General features: G+C 31.3%; 1 protein-coding gene across 3 annotated transcripts in view; it reads left to right on the forward strand.

Annotated features, from left to right (window-relative positions):
* LOC115879784 (glutamate dehydrogenase, mitochondrial-like) overlaps window positions 1-19,378 on the forward strand; it is a 40,791-nt gene extending 21,413 nt beyond the window's left edge. Inside the window, exons 7-10 of one of the 3 annotated variants that reach the window (XM_030896771.1) lie at window positions 2,719-2,923; window positions 4,310-4,455; window positions 15,627-15,771; window positions 18,863-19,000. In XM_030896771.1, coding sequence (XP_030752631.1) covers window positions 2,719-2,923; window positions 4,310-4,455; window positions 15,627-15,743 — 468 coding nt within the window. In that variant the 3' untranslated portion in view covers window positions 15,744-15,771; window positions 18,863-19,000. Of the gene's footprint in view, window positions 1-2,718; window positions 2,924-4,309; window positions 4,456-10,438; window positions 10,672-15,626; window positions 15,772-18,862 lie in introns of those variants that run through there. The other 2 variants (XM_030896772.1, XM_030896770.1) reach the window with 2 other exon arrangements.
* The last annotated feature ends 2,096 nt before the right edge of the window (window positions 19,379-21,474 follow it).

A 21,474-nucleotide genomic window follows, 5' to 3' on the forward strand; every position in this document is an offset into this window, starting at 1 on the left:
TGTAACTATTTAAAATTGTTAAGGTGATAAATATTTCATTTTGTGATACAGAACTTCAGAATTATATTTGTTCTAATATAATATACAAATATTTATTATACTTTTATATATTAAGACCCCCTAATGACAAATCGTCATATGTTTGATTTAAATCGCCGTAAAAGTTGATAGGCAAACTAGAAAAAATAGCAATATTTAATTTTATTAAACAATTAACAATAACCGAAGTAAATATTTATTCAAAAGAAAATAATTTGGACTAATGTGATATACAAATAACAAATAATTATTTCACGTACTAATCAAGACCCCGAGTGATGAAACGTAATATTTATAATAGAACTGAGATAAGTATTAGGAATACTAGAAAAATTACAACCTCTTAATACATTTACTTAATCATTAGCAGTTACAGAAAAAGAACAAAATATTATCTGTGAAATATAATAATTAATAGTGCATATATTATATACTTATGAGATGATAGTAATAAATAAAAAAATACGTATAAATATCTTTTCGATTAGTAATATTTTTATAATCAGAATATTTACGCTTTTTAACTCCTCTGTATGAGATAAGTTGACTGTTATCTGGAGTGAGTTCAGTGCACTTATTTTTTGGCATCTCTACAAAATATGTGTTCATTCTACTCGTGTCTGTCAATGTATTTTTCGTCATAATATTCTTGATAATGTGAATAAGTCTTGATTTATTTTTATGGATTTTTTCTAAAAATATTTTGCATGAGTCTCATTATATAAAAATCAGATTTGCCGACAGAGATAAATATGGCATCAATATTTACAGTTATATTCTTAGATTATTGTCTCTACTTTTATTACTCAATACTCTAAACTCCTGCGCTTTAACTGTTGTATAGATATATTTGATGAACAGCATTGTAGTTGGCAACGGGGAGCTAAACTAGTATAGTCTATCCAACGACAGAATCTTTGGTAGTTATATGCTGTCCTCCATTCGCGAACTTCAAGTTCTAGTGCTTTACGCCCTGGGCTACTCGAGAACGGTTCTGAAAGGAGCTGTGCGCAATAGCCTGGTGCCTTCATATGGCGCGGAACAGTTCTGAACTTTATGATTCAATTGAATGGAGTGAGAGTATCGCGTTCTTGAACAGTTTAGAGCTACACAACTGCGTGAATGGAGAACAGCAATAGATGTGCCTGTCATTTTAATTTCAAAGTAGTTTATTTTAATCTACAAAGAAATGAGTTGGTACAATTGGAACGCATAGCAGGAAATTAATATATTTAAAATTTGAGTGACAAGTGATTACTTCGAGATATTGTGGATATGATTGTGAAAGAAAACTATAAAACTGAAAATTATTATATTTCAAAAAAATATGGTATGTGTTAACACAAAACAAACAAGGGTGTATTTTAAACAAAATACCACATATATGTACCAAATTTTAAGAAATAACTATTTCTTACTTTCAACCTTCAAGAAACTTCCTGCACTTTTTATTATATTTTTCAATATAACTTATGTACAAATAAAAAAAATATATTGCACAGGAATAAATATTACTATATATTACTATGTAAAAATACATATTTTATTAATAATAACACTGAATTTTAATACCTTAAAAGTTGATTAATATTAATCTTAATTTTTTTTAATCGGTACTTTTTGTCATTATCTTTCTTGCAGTACTAAAATCTAATATTTACCTATCGTGTGATGACGTTATTTTACAGCTACATACATACTGCCATTACTCGCTGACGAGTATTCCACAAGCATCAAAAGATGGTCACGCAAGGCGTTTTCTTTCATGAGCTGCATTTTTCTGTGACTGAAAAGCCCTATACGTGATATTATTTGCCTACCGCACTCCGGACATTCAAAAAGCTCATTGCTTTGTTGCCTCTTTACTTTTTGGTTGTCGCTGTTAACTGAGTTTACAATTGTTCTCCATTGAGTTCTATTGTGAACTGCTTCTTCCCAATGATTCTGCATGTTAATCCCCTTTAAATTTTCGTGGAAAATGTCCTTGTACCTTTTGAGTTCTCCACCCGGCCTCCTCTTACCGTCTACAAGCTCACCGTAAAGCAGATATTTTGGCATGCGATTTTCTTGCATTCTGCATAATTGACCAGCCCATCTTAAGCGGGATTTTGTAACCATTACTTCAATACTCTCGCAGTTAGCTTTTTCAAGGACCGACCAATAGGTGAACTGAGATACGTTATTTTACAGCTATCCCCTACCCCTGTTCCTGTTTTTAGTATCATATGCGAGATGGTATACAAACTTTACTGATGGTAACTCTATTAGTGTATAAAACTCTGTCTGGGCATCAAATATTAACTATAAACTGTGCTCTGGGTTTACAGTTCATTTTCCCTCGATTTTTCCTCCACTTAATTTCAAAAGACACAAAACACACGCTATAACACGAACCGAAATGCAAAAACAATTTGCAAATGTTTATAATCTCCTAAAACACAGGTTATTTGACACAAATTTATAACCTATATTTTGGCAAGACTTTGACAAGAAATTGACAAGCTTCAAAAATTTTAAGTCTAGTTCATACGTTTCAGCGTCCATACATCGTTCATCGTTGCTTCGCTCCAATAATATTGAAATGATCTGTCACTTTTGGAATAAACCAGCGGCAGCGTGTACTTTAAAATTCATTTTTTATAATATTGTAAATTTGAGATATGTTAAATGTTTATTTAGCTAATTGCCGAAGCTGCCAACGGTCCAATAACTCCAGCGGCTGATAAAATCCTCATCAAGAAGAACATCCTGGTTATTCCCGATCTTTACGTCAACGCGGGTGGTGTCACCGTCTCCTACTTCGAATGGCTGAAGAACATCAACCACGTATCATACGGAAGACTGACTTTCAAATACGAAAAAGATTCCAATTACCATCTGTTCCGTAAGTAGATTTGCTTAGTAATTTTTGTTCAGTGATTGTTCAAAGAAGAGATCAATGAAAGAGATTGGTAACGTTATTACAGCATTTCGTAAATTGCTGCACATTTGCTGTCCTCTATTCGCGAATTTCAAGTTCCAGAGCTTTACGCCCTGGGCTACTCGGTTAGGGCTAGAACGGTTCTGAAAGGAGCTGTGCGCGATAGCCTGGTGCCTTCATATGGCGCGGAACAGTTCTGAACTTTACGACTCAATTGAATGTAGTGAGAGTATCGCGTTCTTGAACAGTTCAGAGCTGCACAACTACGTGAATGGAGGACAGTAATTGTTTCTGGCATTCCATCGACCTGTCAAAATCGATTCAATATGGCTGTCGAAGGCAAATATGGCTGTATTTACATATTGCCTTGTAGTAGTTAAACTAGAGCTACTCAAAACAAATATTTTACAAATGAGGATGACGTAAGGTGAATGTGAATAATGTAATCCCTGAATAGTCTTTACATACAGTATATATTCTTTTTGAAATTATTACTCTACTTACTTTCAAAAGTTCCATAGAATGTATAATGTATGTTTATGAGAGGAGTTAATCACCGCGACCTTACAGATATATTGTGTGTTTTCCTTTCTTTAGTTATAACGAGTTATATAACTCATCATACAGTCTCAGGGTTTTAACAAAAGCCAGTATCTGAGATGGCTCCACAGAGGCCAGCTCTCCATCCTCGACATCAGCCTTACCAAAGTTCATGGCACGAACGATCGTCGTCTCAGCGCACTCAGTGATGTGTTCTGGTGTTTTCCCATTTTCCCCACAGAATCTGCACTTGCCATTGTTTCTCAGCTTCAGCCTACTGAGGTGTTCGTTGAGGAGACAGTGTCCTGTTAGAAACCCCGTGACAATCCGGAGGATTGTTTTTACTTAAATCAAAGAAAATCTTCGATTTTTCTTGGTCATAAGTTCTGAGGAACTTTGTCGAGTGTCTTAGACCGTTGGAGGACTCCCATTCCAGGTTACGGATGGACTCTTCCAGGTTCTTCAGTTCCGCTTTTAGTTGGTTTCCGCTTGGAAAACAGAACGGTTCTGGTCCAGTTAATGGAGTGTTAGCCCTTTTTCTAGCTAGATCATTTGCCTTTTCATTGCGTTCAATTCTTTGGTCAGCGGGCACCCAGAGTAGGAGGACTTTATTTTCTTTGCCTAATTTGTTCAGCTTCTCTATGCATTCTTTGGTCAACTTCGAATTGATGATTACTGAGTTGATCGCGTTTAGAGCTGCTTGACTATCGGGTTAGATGGCTATTTCCTGTTTTCGATAGTTCCTCTATCTAAGATCCATAAATAAAAGTTCCATAAAGACATATTTGTAATAATGTTTCTCTTGTCTAGAGTCGGTTGAGGAATCTCTTCAACGGAAATTCGGCGAGAAGATCTCCGTAACTCCGTCCCAGGCTTTCCAGAAGAGGATAGCTGGTGCTTCAGAAAAAGATATTGTCCATTCTGGACTCAACTTCACCATGGAAAGATCCGCTAAGGTGAGTAGAAAATACATTGACCGGAAAACGTATCAGATATTCAAAACAGCAATCGATCGTTTTATTAATTAACTAGAACATCGTGATTTTTTTGCTAAACCGTATGTTACACTTCGATCCAATAGAGTTTGGGATGTCGTTTCAAGATCAAAAAAATAATTAACTGTATTAATGTACGATGAACAATCAACAACACACTCTTTAAACCTAAAGCTTAATTCAGAACCTCGAAATTAGTGGTTTCAATTACACTTTTTACTTTTAAAGTTTATGATCATTCACAATGTTTAAAAAGTACAATTAAAATTAATAGAATATCCTAGCAACAATTTGCGTTAATAAGTTATATCCATAGAGACACATATACTAATATTTAGCTTATAAAACAATAAACTTTTGATTTCTAACCACATTTTCTCTTGACGGATGATAATCAAAGGTCAAAATGACATTCCTCGCAAATTTTGCAGTATAATAATTAGTTGAAAAGTTAAAAGTTTGGCAACTTTTTCCGCTAATTGAAAATTCCTAGCACTAATTTTGATGTTCTGAATGCTTACATTGAAATTAGAGGAACACACTTATACGCTAATTGAAACCACTAAACGTGTACCAAAAGCTGATATTTCTATTAAATGTTGCTGAGGGTTTAAACAAAAAAGGTGATAGTTGAATCCATACTCAGTCTCACAGACACAGACCGCATCATATGGAACTTTATTTTACTTATTGACTTATGTGAGATTTGACTTGAGCAATAGTTTCTGCTTTGATTTAAATTAAAACTAGCATAAGGAAATCTTGCCTTTTGCCCTCAGGTAACTGTCAACAGGTTACATTTTTATAAGTTGTTTTTATTCTAAATTATAGCAGAAACGATCACCGAAGTAAAATCATCTAAATCAATAAATAAAAAAGTTCCATATGATGTGGACTTTATCTGTGACACTGTATACATTTTAGAACCCCTCTGGGTTTACTTATGTCTTTGGGAAGTCAAATAAACTATAATATTATAATAGGTAACTATATTAGAAATCTATAATCTTAATCAGATTTATTTATTACTTATACTTACTGTTATACAGATTGTTAACTGGACGGTTTCTTATTGGGGAACAGAATAGCAACACTGCATCCAATTCCAAATGAGTACTAAGCTAAGCTTATTTACCTTATTTATATTATTATAGACCGGGCCGAGGTTGCCATATTTCAACCATAAAGCTCTTGCCGCGAGTAATAAACAAATTAACAACGTGTATGTTCCGGGTGTATATAACATATAATACCGGGTGTATATATGAATAATAATAAAAAAATATAGGAGCTGATTTTTCAAAAATTAAATGGCGTTTTTGGCGTTTTCCTTTGTAGTTGCCAGCTTATAAAGTGTTAACTAAAGTTACATTATTATCGTGATCGAATGCCGATAGTTAAATAGTATTTTTAGACATAATACCGGATGCCTCTCAAAAGTGGCTCACCCTTATAACTTTTTTATTTTTTCACTTAAAGAAATGAGATTTGGTATGTTAGTATATGACATAAATTAGGATTGATTGACGTATTCATTTGTTTTTGGTCACTTCCTGTTTCACCGGAAATTACTACAACTTTTGATTTTTAAATGGCACCCTCGGTATATTTCTACTTTATTCGATAGAAAATGACACTGAGTAGAATGATATATCATATATTAACTATTGACATTTTCGTTTAAAAACAAATCGTATTTTAAATTTCAATCTAGAGTGTCATGGCTGAGTTAAAAACACTAATTTTTAATCAAGGAGCTTTCGAAAAACAAATTTGATCGTCTAATGTCTTTCATGTCTTGTCCTGGCCGATTAAAAAATGCCCAAATCTTATTTTTAATTATATCTCAATGTTTCCAATTGGAACAAGAGTGGCTCATTAACAGAATTGGAAAAAGCATTTTTTTACGAATAATTTAGTACCACACACTTGGTATTTCGAGTCAAATTGTTATGAACCGCATGTTACAATTTCAAATAAACTATTCTAAGAGTTTCATTTTCTATCGAATAAAGTAGAAATACACCGAGAGCGCCATTTAAAAATAAAAAGTTGTAGTCATTTCCAGTGAAACAGGAAGTAACCAAAAACAATTGAATACGTCAATCAATCCTAATTTATGTCATAAGTAACATACCATGTCTCGTTTTTTTTTCTGAAAAAATAAAAGAGTTATAGGGGGGTGAGCTATTTAATATCGAAACGTCAAATCGAAAAAAAAAACATTTTTTTAAATATCGATTTAATTTAATGTATACCTTTATACCACATACATATATGTATATCAAAAATGTTTTGTAGTCTATTTCATTATTAAAATTAAATAATTTTCAAACATAAATAATCAAGTTTTGAATTTTATTATTGATGATGACATTCAAGCACCTGCTTTCATCCCAGTCTCTATTGTGTCTGAGTTTAATGCACGCTCCCTGGCTAAAAAAATAGGATCGGTTAGCTTGCCAAAAATAATTACCTCATATTGACGTTTTGGCAGCCAAGGAATAGCGTAGAAAGATTTATTTTTGTTATGTCACGCGCGACAAAAAACACACACGTGCAAGAACGCGCTTATCTCTTTTTATTTGCCATTTAAATTTGTGTATGTTTGCATGCTATTATTGGTTGTGACGACTAACAATGTGTTTTTTATGTTTTGCCTTTATTATTTTATCACTAACATTGTCTTTTAGTTTGCGTAGTAGTGTCAACCTATTTTCTTCCTAATTTAAATTGTAATACAGAAAATTAGTTATCTCTAAGACTGGCATTTGTAAAAACTAATTCGGAAGGTACTACATAATTTAAAATAAATAACATTACCTACTATGAGCGGATAAGGCCGCATACATTTTTTTTAAACAAAAATATTTTAGATACTTCCTGAGAATTGGTTCTTATACAGGGTTCGGCAATAGTGTGTCGGGCATCTGTAGCTACTAGAATAAAAAACCTGGGAATTTTGTTTAAGTGCAAACCCAAAGTATGTACGAGGATGTATTTCAGAAAAATATTTTAACTTTTATAGGTTGGCTTAAAAAAGTGTGGGTGGATCGGGTTGATTTTTTTAAATGAAACACCTTGTATATTATTGCATTTTTGGCTTCCTTCTAGATCACATTACGTAATCCTAAGATATGAGTAAATACAATTCGACAATTTCAGAGATATTAATAATTAAATAAAAAAATATGTATTTTTCTGCCTTTCTCAAAAAAAAAATATTACAAATACAGAACTATTCTGAGATTATCGAAACTATATTAGATATTTACTTTAGAGGGTCTGTACTTACTTCGCTATAAATATGGCAATCGTAAATCATACAGGATGTTCAAAATTCTACGTCAAACTTTCTAAAATATAAAATAATTTTTCTTCGTTTTTTTTAATGGAACATCTTGTATATTCTTTTTTCACTAGGTAGAAAATTAAAAAATCAACTTTTTTTGTTTTTGGAGTATTTCAAAAATTTTAACGGTTTCGCAGATACTCGCGGTTTTATATTTCATGTTGCATTTTCCGCAGTAAATTTTTATCAAAGCCACCAAATGATTTTTCTCTCGTATTTTACCGTTGAAAGAGGCATATGAAATAATACTGCGTGTATCTGCGAAACCATTAAAAATTTTCAAATTTCAAACATAAAAAATGTTAATTTTTTAACATTCCATCTAATAAAAAAATAATAGACAGGGTGTTCCATTAAAAAAAAACAAAGAAAAATTGTTTTGTATTTTAGAAAAAATGTAGCGTAGAATTTTGAACTCCCTGTATGATTTAAGATTACGATATTTATAGCAAAGTAAGTATAGACCATCTAAAGTAATTACCTATTATAGTTTTGATTTCAGGACAGTTCTTTTTTTGTAATATTTTTTTTAAGGAAGATTGAAAAATATATATTTTTTATTTATTTATTAATATCTCTGAAATTATCGAACTATATTTACTCATCATAAGTGATCTGAAAGGAAGCCAAAAATGCAATAATATACAGGGTGTTCCATTTAAAAAAAAATCATCCCGGTCCACTCACACTTTTTTGAGCCACCTTATAGCAGTTAAAATATTTTCCTGAAATACATCCTCGTACATTCTTTAGGTTTGAACTTAAAAAATTCCCATAGTTTTTTATTCTAGGAGCTACAGATGCCCGACGCACTATTGCCGGACCCTGTATAATCAAACTCTATATGTAGATAATGCGATTCTATTACTTTTTTGGTCATTTTTGTCTGTTAACATATACAGAGCAATATGTATATACAGGGCGATTCATGAGGAAATGTCATTACTTGAAGTAGGTACGCATTCAGGATCCAAAGTTAGTTAAAAGTTTACCGTGCCGGCATTGGCATTTCTGACCTTAGATGCCGATTTTCGTATGTACGAAGAGTATGATCAATACGCTCACCAAAATAAAATTGCATAGAAGAGCCAAGTATTTTCCCAAGCGCATGAAATCTAGCGGCGGATTTAAGTGGTTATGTAATGAATACTCTGAATTTTTGCTCTTTCCGACTTTCTAGCATGTAAACACCGACCCAAGCAAGGTTTCGCTTGCCAGTAGGGTAGCGATGGGCATTACGATTCTTTTTATTGAATCGAATCACGCGATTCAATTTCTCATTCAACATTAATTATCATATTTCATAAAAAGTTGTTTAAACGCGTACCTGAACATTTCCTCATAAATCACCCTGTGTATTATTATCATATCTTATTCATTAGATATTCAGTCGACTTATGATGTTTTAAACCATCGAAATTTTAAACGTATAGTTTTCGTCTTGCTAAAAATGCTGATAAATGTAATAGGCCAATCAAAGTATAGGCTTCACTTGGAAAAATGTGTTGGAAAGCTAATTATGGTCTTGATTTGTTCAGTTGACATGAAAGATGAGTATCCTAGTTTTTAGGTAAAATTCTTGGACTTTTTTCAGATTTTCGGCTATTTTCGGCCGAAACTTTGCGTTCTAGCCAATATTTCATTATTACAAAAATTAAAGAACATTAAATTCTGCGTATAATGAATATAAATTCATTCAATTCGGTCCTGTAGTATGACAGGAATCGAAAGATGAAGAATGGTGATTCCAAACCAAACCAAACCTATTTTGCTGATAAACGCATTAAAGTGACATTCATACAATGAAAGTTGCAGAGCACCAAATTAGCATTTTACATCAAATAATAGATGCTGAGGAAATGAAAATGTTTGTGTCCAACTCTCCATGAAATTACTTAAGATGTGGTATTCCGAATTAAACTAATACACATGTACCACATTTAATTAACATAAAAATTAGTATATACTAAATTTTGCTAATATTACATAATATATACCGAAATATTCTTCTAAAGCCACAGTCACGTTAATGTCTATATCTGCATGGTGGTTAGGTTAAGTTAGGTTGAAAAAAAATCGTCATTGAAATATAAATCTAAAAAATAAAAGTTTTTTACATACCGAGAAAATTTATGCCATAGTACTGGACCGAATTGATATTGATTATATGCAGAATTTAATGGTCTTTAATTTTTGTAATAGTGAAATATTGGCTAGAACTCAACGTTTCGAAACTATAGGCAAACATTTGAAAAAAGTCCAAAAATTTCACCATCTTTTGGTCCTCCTGAATTGAGCGGCGGTCGAGCAACCGTGCAAAACTAGGATAGGATTATCTTTCATGCCAACTGAACAAATCAAAACCATAATTAGCTTTCCAACACTTTTTCCAAGTGACCCCTATAATAGATCTTATTTGACTGGCCTATAATAAATAATAAGATTAATTATATGTTACAAAATGATAATTAATCTAAACCGGTCTATGCGTTCATATAGGTTGCCTATTTTCTACTCCGGGTATAAAATAACTGGATTAAATCATTTGATTGAAAAGATCTATCTGGAAAAGTGGACCTTTTTGATTTTCAGGCGATTCGGGACACCGCGGAGGAGTACTGTCTAGGATACGATCTCAGGTCGGCCGCATATATCAATTCCGTTCAAAAAATCTTCCATACCACGAGCACCGCAGGATTCGCATATTAGGCCCGGTTTTTCGCCGAAAACAAAAAAAAACATTCCATTAAAACGCGTACCTCTTTTATTCATTCCTGAGACAGAACAATTGTACTATAAAGTAAAATACAGATGTGATTCTCATACTTATGGCTTTATATTATTAAAAAAAAAGAAGGTAAAGTTATGATGGCTGCATTTAGGAATACTAGTTATTTTCAAGGAACATGACCTAATAAATAAGTCATGAATATTAGGGTGGGTATTCCGTTGCTTACCTTGGTTATGGTTTTATGTTCCGTTTCTATCAGTTTTCTGAAAGTTTTTTTTATTACGGAACACGGTTCCTGAAAAATTCGGTTATAACTGTCACCAAACTAACCAGCGCGACAAGGCTGGTTTTTCTGGTTTTGTTTGTCAATCGATGTCATTTATGTGACAGAAACTAAGGAAATATTGGAAGTTCGAGTAAAATTCTCATTTAATCTCTAAAATTTGTAATAATATTTTGTATTTACATCCAAAAGCAATGGAGGTAGGCAGTAAAGGTAAATAAATTTCATTAACTAAATAGAATGACTTTTTAGGACCATTTAAACTTATCATGCAGCCATTGTTTCTTAAAGTCAGGAACATTTAAAGAAAACATGAAAAACAAGACAACAAGTAATCGTGAATGTTTTGTAAACTATAAAAATATAAATATTGATTAGATTTGTTTATTTATTATTGATCTGTTTTAATATTGGACCTGCAAATCTTCACTTGAGCTGTCTAACGAGTTTAACAGTTTATTAATAAAGAACTTAAAACGCAAAAACATTAAAAATGCATAAAAAATAAATTTTATAATAGAGGTATTGAAATTTAGAAAACGTCAACATTTGACGTTTCCAGTATTTTACCAAACCGTTCCGTATCAAACCGATGTTTTTCAGTAACCGTTCTTTTCCGTAGTTTACCGGTCTGGTTCGCCTGGTTTTGCAACGCAATACAGCCTTAGTCATAGGTTCGTGTTGACACTTCATAAATGATTTATAATTATTGGTCTGTCCGACGAGAGGATAAATGATGAAGACACTTGTCTATTATAATTTTAAATCATAGGTTAACATTTGTTCTCAAAAGAGTGAATTACAAAAAATGTCTATACCTCTGTGGCGGATTCATCTCTTCAATTTTTGTTGTTGTATTAACGCAGCAGTATATACAAAAAATAACTATTTTATTTTGTATATTGTCACAGTAGGAAAATATCCATAGAACTTTGTTGAAAAGAGTGACTTACTCTCTCCATTTTCTAAATTTCAGTTCTGTCAAATTCAAATTAATATTTTTAAAGTTAGAAACATGTTTCTGTTAACCTAAAAATAGTTTAACCTAATTAATTAGGATAACTGAAAAAGTTAAATTTCGTACAGTTTTTTTCAATTGGCTTATCAATGTGTTTGTGTACTCTTGCTACACTCACTGACTGACACGAAAAACGGGCATCTTAAAATTTTCATGTAATTTAAAGTTTTATATATTGTGTTCTAGTGGACCGATCCTTTTTTTTTAACAATTTGTAGCTAAAATATTTGACTTTTTAATATCTCTTTCTAAATTAAAAAGGAAAGTTGCCATCTGTCGATTATACGAGGCAAAACAAAATGTTGATATTTTAGTGTGAAAGTTTGAAACACCCTGTGGAGTATGTTAACAAAGCAAGAAATTTGAAAATAATTTTATCATCTAGATGTATCTTTTCTCCATCGTTTGTTTTTTGGTTCATCTCCATAGCTTTATTTTTTTTAGAAAAATTCGCTTTTGAAGAAGACACTAACATTTTTTCGTATTTTTTACAATAAAACCATACCTTTGCTTTTGGTCCTAGTCAACAGACTTATAAAATAGTGTTTATGATTTATGTAATGTCTGTCTTTGAAAAATTATATTATTATTGTCTGTTGGGCGGTTACTCTAGCAGAAACGATTTTAAGTCCAAAAGTTGATGTCTACCATCATCAATTAAAGCAGCAATAGCCGATACTTCAGAACTTAAAACCATCTCTACTAGAGTAAACGTCTATAAACAATAATAATATAACTTTTCAATAACAGTGACATTACAAAAACAAACAATACTATTTTATAAGTGTGTTGATGAGAACCCAAAAGCAAAGGCATGCTTTCATTGCAAAAATTGCTGTAAATCGTTACCATAGTATAAGGAAACTAGTAGTTTTACTCCTTGTCAAATCCTTTGTTCTTTTTCTGCCACTTTATATGACCTTGTTCTCGCCTCCGTAGCCGACGACGTAGCTGTATAGTCGTGGTCTATTAACTAGGCAAAGTATAGACGTGGCACTCGCCATAGTTTCACAGATATGTATTTAGGAAAATATGAGTTCACAATAAAATAAAATAAAAAAAATGATCATCAAGTAAAAACTTGCTTGAAAACAAAATATTTTCACATTTCGTGTAGGTAACAATTCTTCTGTATCTGAAAATCTTCTGATGGATAGAAATGCGGAAAAAATATATAATGACATATTTTTATATTATTATCTATTTCAGAGATTTTCTACGACTTTTTTTTGATTTAAAGAAAGTTTAATTTTCTGTAGATAACTGGATTCGGCATAAAATTATGCTATAGTACACTGTCTTTATTTAAAGCACACTGCGGTGTTGCCATTCTATTTCTTATTTACTAAAACTTTGGTTAAAAACATTATATACCAAAAGTGGTAAAAAACTAGAGTGAATATAACTCTATTAATACTTTGCTATGCTTTCTTAAACATGAAGGATATCGGAATAAATTCGTGTAGAAAAATTTACTTTATATACTTTGCTATGCTTTCTTAAACATGAAGGATATCGGAATAAATTCGTGTAGAAAAATTTACTTTATCGTATACAGGATATTTTTTATGGCGTCACCAAAATCCTAATATTTAAAAAATGTTGTGTCTCATTTTTTTTAAATGCAACACTTTGTATATTATTTTTCTTTCAGATGTAGAATTAAAAGGTGAACATTTTTTGACAAGACAAGATAGACAAAGATCATATTAGGTGGCTTTGAAAAAAATTTACTGTTGAAAGAGCCATATGTAATATAATACTGCGAATATCTGCGACAGCGGTAAAAATTTAGAAACACTTTAAATTAATAAAAAATGTTCACTTTTTAATTCTGCATCTGACAGAAAAATAATATACAGAATGTCGCATTTAAAAAAATTGAGATATACCAATTTAAATATTGCGAGTTTGGTGACGCCATAAAAAATACGCAATATAGAATAATGTATATAGAATGATGTAAAATAATAAAAAAAATCAAACTAACTTTACCATAACTTTTTTTGTGACACCCTGTATATAACAAAATATTTTAGGATACACCCCTTTATAAACTTTGAAACATATGAATAAAACTTTTTTCACATCTTCGACAACGACGACGATATTGAACTTCCTCGCACTAATGGGTCACCCTGTATTATATGGTTTAAAGCTAGGTGTGGCACTTTTCTTCCCTCAAATATAAACTCAATATTTTGTTTATAATATTTTGAATATTGTTATATTACGACCACTTATAATAAAAAATAAATAAAAAAACATAAAAAAATACAGTCCACTAAATTTATAAGAGATTATGCTATTATAAAATTCTTTCAATTAAAAAATATGAATAATTTGCGGAGACTTTAGATGTACAAAATATTTACTCTAAAACTGTTTCAAAAACCAATTTATATAAATTATCTCGTAAATTATTATTGGAATGAAAATTTTATGGAAAACCCCTGACCAAAAAATATTTTCATGCGCATATTTGAGACAAACTGTATCTCTAAAAAACTATTTTTAAAATCTGCCCATATGCTAAAAAAAATAATAACATTTAATTAATTACATAATATCTCAGCCTCTAAAATAAACAAATATAATTTAATGTTAATTGATAATTACTTGCCGATTTACATCCGATGGAAATCTAAAAAGACTCAAAGAACAATTTTTTGAATTATTTCCACAGCAGCGCACAGTAAGGCACTCATTTTTTGTCAATCCGTCCCTGTGCTCGGACGCAACGCTCGAACCTCACAGCTCGACGGACCGAATTCAACTGAAACGCTATGCAACCTGCCGATATTCGACAGCTTGCAAAAACTGGCAGAAAATATTTGCGAGAGTGCAACTACTGTTTTCCTTAAACTATGTCGTTACTGTCTTTTTCAAAAGCGAATATCTCCGATAAAAATAAAGCTATTGAGATGAATGAAAAAACAAACTATTGAGAAAAGACGTATCTAAATAATAAAATAATTTTTAAATTATTCCTTGTATCCTTGTTTTGTTAATATATTCCACAGGCTGCTGGTTCAAAGTTTCACCAAAATATCAACATTTTGTTATCCCTCGTATAATTGACAGACGGGAACTTTCATATTTAATTTAGAAAGGAATACTAAAAAGTCAAATAATTTAGCTACAAATTTCTTAAAAAATCATCCAAATCGGCCCGCTAGAACAAAATTTATAAAACTTTAAAATACATCAAAATTTTAATGTGCCCGTATGTTTTTTTGACACTGCCTAAAAATACTACACTTCTAAAACTGTTTATAGTTCTTAAATGCGGCCAAACATATACTTTACCAAAATGTATTTAGTACTTTACAGGTACATTATAGTATTTTTTCTGTACAATTTTACATAATATATTTTTACTAATTTTACTATACAAAAAAACGACTATAAGATATATTTTATACAGAAACTATAAAATAATACATATACATAATTAAAAAAATATATTTTTCTCGAGACAGTTGTTAATAGTAGCTGTCATTTGACCACGAATTATTTTTACCGTTAAAAAGTGCATTTAAAGAAAAATCTTGTATTTTAAAAATAAAAATTGTTGAGTACTATTTTGGCTTTTATTTTGTTCTAAATTTAAGGGTTTAAAGAGAGATAAAAGGTAAGTGTTCGGAAAACAAATTGAAAGAAAATAGGTTATGTCGTAGGTTTTCGTGTGCCCTAACCTAGAAACGAATCGCTTTTTCTTAGGCTTCTTAACAGTTATATTTTGCAGGCCATAGTGGACACAGCGCAGGTCTACGGTATGGGTCTGGACCTTAGATCCGCAGCTTATATTAATTCAGTGCAAAAAATATTTACCACTACCACTACCGCTGGCCTCACATTCTAAGGGCTGACGACTTTGTTCATTCTAACCGGTAGAATTTTTTTTATGTGGTGTGCTGTGTGCGGTGCATTTTTTTGTTTTAATCCAAACACGTAACATAACCTACCTTAGTAGTAGATGTTTTATTAATGGGTTTGGTTTTTTTGTACTACTCGTATTAAATCAGTAATGAAATAAAAATTAAGTGAGACAATTGGGTTGGATATACATTTCATGCATATTTTGTTTTGTATCACTAGAATCTAACATATGAAAGAGTAAAATTATTAATAACTCTTGATTGCCTATTAAAGCTTTGATTGTCTAATTTTTAATAGTATGTGTAGAAATTAAAATATGGGAAAGGTTTCTAGAGGGAAGAATAAAATATATAATCTGAAAATACAGGAATGACTTCTATACTTCCTATCATTACAGTTAATTTTCAAATTATTTTATTTTTTGCTCATTAATGACAGGATAGTACTATGTGAACAAAACATAGACTTAAACCGTGGATTGAAAGAATAGGGAAGATAGCAACCTAATGAGCGAATTCGTGACGGATGATTTGATTCCCCCTGACGTCTCAAGTGCTGTACGGTGGAGCCTCTACTCGTTGTGCTGCCAACGCATAATTTTCTCCAACAACACTCATTTTCTCTAATTCGGCTAGTGAAGGCATATCGAAGACGGTGTAGAACTGAAAGCGACATTGTTGCCATATTAAAATATGTAATATCTGTAATAAGTTTAACGAAAATATCTTTGGATGAAAAATCCGCATTTATGTATTGAAAATTTATTCGTGTTAAATATAGAATAAACAACAAAAATAAAAATTCTTTTATAGGTACTGAATATTTGGTATGATCGAAAAGAATCGTTTAATTGAATTGGAAATGAACTATTGACATTTACCATAATATTTTACATATGAAATAACAGCGATCTTCAATTTCAAGCCAACTCTGACGCCGTTCTTTGTTTAATCATATAATATTATATTAAATGGTTTAATGATCCGTATTAGTAACGCACAGTACCGAAAAGTCTCCCCCTCTGGCGACTGAAAATAGAAATACGGTTCAGTATTCTTTATTCGCTGCGCTGTAAACGAACATCAGCGTGCAGCGGTGCAGAGCTAAACTAAATCTCGGACATATAACGGTAACGCCAGCTACATATCAGACATATTTTATGCCACGAAATCGTCCATAAGGTTGCGTATCTTCTTATTTCTTCATTCAACGCTTAAAGCTATAACACCCATGGCTATTGTGCACCGTGTTCTAAAAAATCTCTAACTGGGTGTTTTAAAATCAAATGAATACTTGATAGAAGAACGTGAGCTGCATGCTAGGCACTTTGTGGAGCAAGTTATTTATTTTCAATCATATTATATTATGATTTTGGCGCCCCTTGAAACTGCAGCCCGGGGCTTGTGTCGGGGCGTGTCCCTCCTATATATAAGGTGAGTATTAAATAAGTGCAAATATTTTCAGGGCTGGTAGATCACGATAAAAGAAACATATTTTCTCTTTAACGTTTTACGGCCAAAATAACCGAGTTATTACTGTTTGTTGTTACTTCAAAAATTTCCAAAAAATATGATTTTTTGCTTAAATTTTGAGAACCGCTGGATCTTTTCTGGATATTATTTCTTGTAATTTAATCTACTACCTATGTGGCCATATTATCAAGAAATTATGTTTTTTAATTAAAAACTTAAAAAAAAAATCCAAAATTTTTTCAAAAAATTCTAAATTTTCAAAAAAAAACTCATAATCGTGTTTCTAGGTCGAAATATACTACCCCTAAAAATATTTGCACTTATTTAAGACTCACTCCATATCTAGAAAAACAATAATTATTAATTATTGTTCCATTTTGTATAAAAAATATCGAAAAATACTGAAATCATGAAGGAAAGAAATAAAATTTTGTATGCACCACGTTATGATAATACCCATCGCGTGACAAATATATTTCTTCTGGTCCTCTGTGAATTATAAGCCAATATAACTGATAGAATAAACTTAAATAATTGTATTGCCGCAAAATAATTTTAATGATAAACGAATTACCATTTTTTGTCTCCAAATTTGAGAGGTGTTTGCTACTAGTTAAAAATTACTAAAAATTTGTTCCATACTAGGTGTCTAGTCTAAAAACGTCCAAATAAAGTTTTAACATGCTGTCAGATATTTTTTTTTGTAATTTAGTAATGGCTTAATTGATTATTCATCTGATAGAAATATTGACATAACAATATAGGTGTATAGTGATTTATTACTACAAGACTGAGATTATATAGTTCATATCAAATAAACTTTTAGTCACGTGATTAAGCTTGACCGGCACAGCGTTGCTCACTTTTACATATTTTCTTTTAATCAAAATATTTTAGGAAACAAAAATAAATTAATTATAAATATATAAACAGTTATTATTTACATCAACAAAACTCACCTTCTTAACAGCACTTTTAACTTATAATAAATAAATAAATAAAAATAATAAATAAGGGACATAAAGGGCCATTACAATCCCTTTCCCGTCCAAAATATTCGAATAAAGTTGCCGATGAGTTTTTTACGGATATTAAGCTATCTGGTACACTTCGCACTAAAAGGGGTTCTAAAAAGAACAATGTTCAACTGCAAGGTCTCCTAGTAAACATTTTTAAGCTTAAAGTATCACAACATTATATTTATTTAAACCAAAAACTCGTAATACAAAACGAAAGTGTCTAAATGAATATGCCCATGGTTGGTAACAATGAATTTAAAAATCGCGCCCTTGATTACGTAACTAATAGTTTAATTGGTATCAAATATATGTTGAGTTTTCTATTGACTTGTAATAATATACATCCACTCATATCTTAACAACTTTTTTTAGCTTGTAACAACGTTGCATCATATTTAAATGTTTTATAAGAAAAAGAAAGTATATCAAAATTACAAACAAATTTATAGGCAACATAGGCATACAATCCTACCTTTAAAATATAATTTATTTCTCTTTATCTGGCGATAGAAAATATTTAATTTTCTTTTTCGAAGTAAATATAATAGTTGTCTTGTTTTTTCTCAAAAGAGGATACCTAGAACAAAAATAATAAATTAAACACTTTTTAGGCCATTATGAGGACAGCGCAACAGTACAACTTGGGCATGGACCTGAGGTCTGCCGCTTACATCAATTCCGTGGAAAAAATCTTTATTACAACCACAACGGCCGGTTTGACATTCTAGTGTGGATACTACATCATCGAAACACGTTTATTCATAAACTACACGCAAAAATCGAAATTTTGGCAACATCGCTGTATCAAATATGTTTCGGTGATTCCCAACTTCGTCTATACGCTTCATAGAATAAACATAATTTTTTACTTGATGCAAAATTTTATTTTTATTCTATGCTTAAGTTACGAAATAACCTAACATGATTTAAGAGTACATAGAAAGAAGTATTTTAAAAAGTGTTGTTTGGGTACCACTGGAACAAACATGCATTGTTGCCGAATTATCTTCTTCAAATATTTTATGGTTCTATTAAAAAATATTCATTATATAAGGTTTTAAGGTTATGATATTCATGATCAGAAAATTATTGTGAAGTACTATATAAAATAAATATCCTAAAAATAAGTTGGTTTTATTTTTGAATCCCTATATTTTCACCGTAAATGTTAAGAAGAAAGTATGAGGTATAATCTCTAAATAATCTACTCTTTAATAAAAATTACCGACAATAACTGTCATACTTTCCCCCCTTCGCTGAATAGACTATACTCCTTCCTTTTCATCAATGACTATTACAAGACTATACTACAGGGTGGCGCGAACTGTATTCTGAAAACTGAGCATATTCTGCAAATAAAAATAAGTAAAAAAGTTCGTATAAATGTATGTCCTAAAATGCTTAGTTTCGGAGATACAGGGTGTAGAAGTTTCATTTTTATTTCGATTTTTTCCAAATAATTTCTGAACTAACGTCAATATTTGGATGAAAATTGGTGTCTGGGAGTTTTTTGACATGAGAAATTTGATTTTGATGTCAATATGATTCCTACTTATACAGGATGCCACCTACATATTTTTTAACTGGTTTGAAGGGTAATAACTTTTCGTCCGTACCTGTATAAAACTACTGAGTAAAAAAATATACATTTAAAACGTTTTTTACATAAAAAAGGTCTCTTGGTAAAAATAGCTACGAGTAATGGTCCTCGTGATATTTTGAATCGAAATTATCAATACCTGTCATCATTGACATAAACATGTTGACTAAATAGTTATTAGACTGAAATCATCAATTTGAAATGTTTTTGAGCCAAACGTTAAACAGGAACTGTTTTATCATCATTTTTTCGAAGAAAAATTTATGATTATTTGAAAAAACCAAAAGTTCCAAAATTTATCATTTCACTCAAATAATTACTCAACATATTTATTTTTGTCGATAATGACATGTATTGACTATTTCCATTCTAAATATCTTGAGAACGGTTGCTGGTAGCGATTTTTATTAAGAGGAATTTTTTACGTAGTAAATCACGGAAATGTATAAACCAGAATTGTATAATCCAGAAAGAGATCAAACGTTTTCAAATATATTAGAACTAAATATTTTCAAAGACAAACAATGAATATATTTATACCGACGAATCACTTGGGGTCGAAATACCGTATGATGAAAAAAATAACGGCGTCCAGTTTGGCTTGGAAATGTACATCGGTGACATTCCCCATATAATTTTACATATAAAGTGACAGGGATCTCCATTTCTTAGCTATCGCTAACGCATTTTTTTTTGGTCATACGGTATATGTATATTTCATTTATACAGAGTCGGCAAGAAAGTGTCTTGTTGGAATTTGCATATTCAGTGACGCCTCTAGAGATTGGGTCTGGGATTGGGTCTGGGAGGGGTCTGGGAGGTCGACAGTATTTAAGTATAGTATTAAGGTTTAAAGTATAGTATTAAGGTTTAAATTTTTAAATTAAATTTGCGATGAAAAATATTGTGACAGGTCTGGATTTTCTATTTTGATTGGTTTTATAATTTTTTTATGTGGAACTGTTTATCTTATACCACATATTACCTTATTTATAAATTTCTTCCTGGGATGGGTATTATTCCCATTAACCTTCCCGTATATGAACCCCTGTACTACTAAAGAGAATAGGATGAAATACAATAAGTAGTAGTGAACAAAGAGTTCACTACATGTTATTGAAATGAACACATTGACGATTGATTTTACTTTTCGTATACGCGAAAATTGGCTAGCGGAAATAACCTAAGCTAGTCTTTGCCGGCCTTGTATATGTTGGAGGCAGATGCCGAATTCGGCCTATGTCCGAAATGATTAGACATATGGCGATTATAATTAAATATACCTACCTATATCTACAAAATTACGCGGAAGAGTTTTGATTGCATTGGTTTCAACTTCTATGCGGAGGGTGTTAATCTTTTGTTGTTATATTATACAAATACTTTATTATACCAAAAAAAGATTAACCCCCTCCGCAAAAAAGTTATATAAAGACTATTTATAACCACGCAGTTGCACGCATCTGGCAAGTTTAGTATGGACAAATCGCCATAGGTCTATATAATTATTTCGGACATAGGCCAAATTCGGCATCTGCCTCCAACATATACAGGGTTGTTCACCACATACGACACGGAGTATTGTAGCTAAACGATGAGATTTTTACAAATTGTAAGTTTTGG

Source organism: Sitophilus oryzae, unplaced genomic scaffold (assembly GCF_002938485.1).
Source record: "Sitophilus oryzae breed Bouriz unplaced genomic scaffold, Soryzae_2.0 scaffold_1586_pilon_pilon, whole genome shotgun sequence".
Classification (NCBI taxonomy): domain Eukaryota; kingdom Metazoa; phylum Arthropoda; class Insecta; order Coleoptera; family Curculionidae; genus Sitophilus; species Sitophilus oryzae.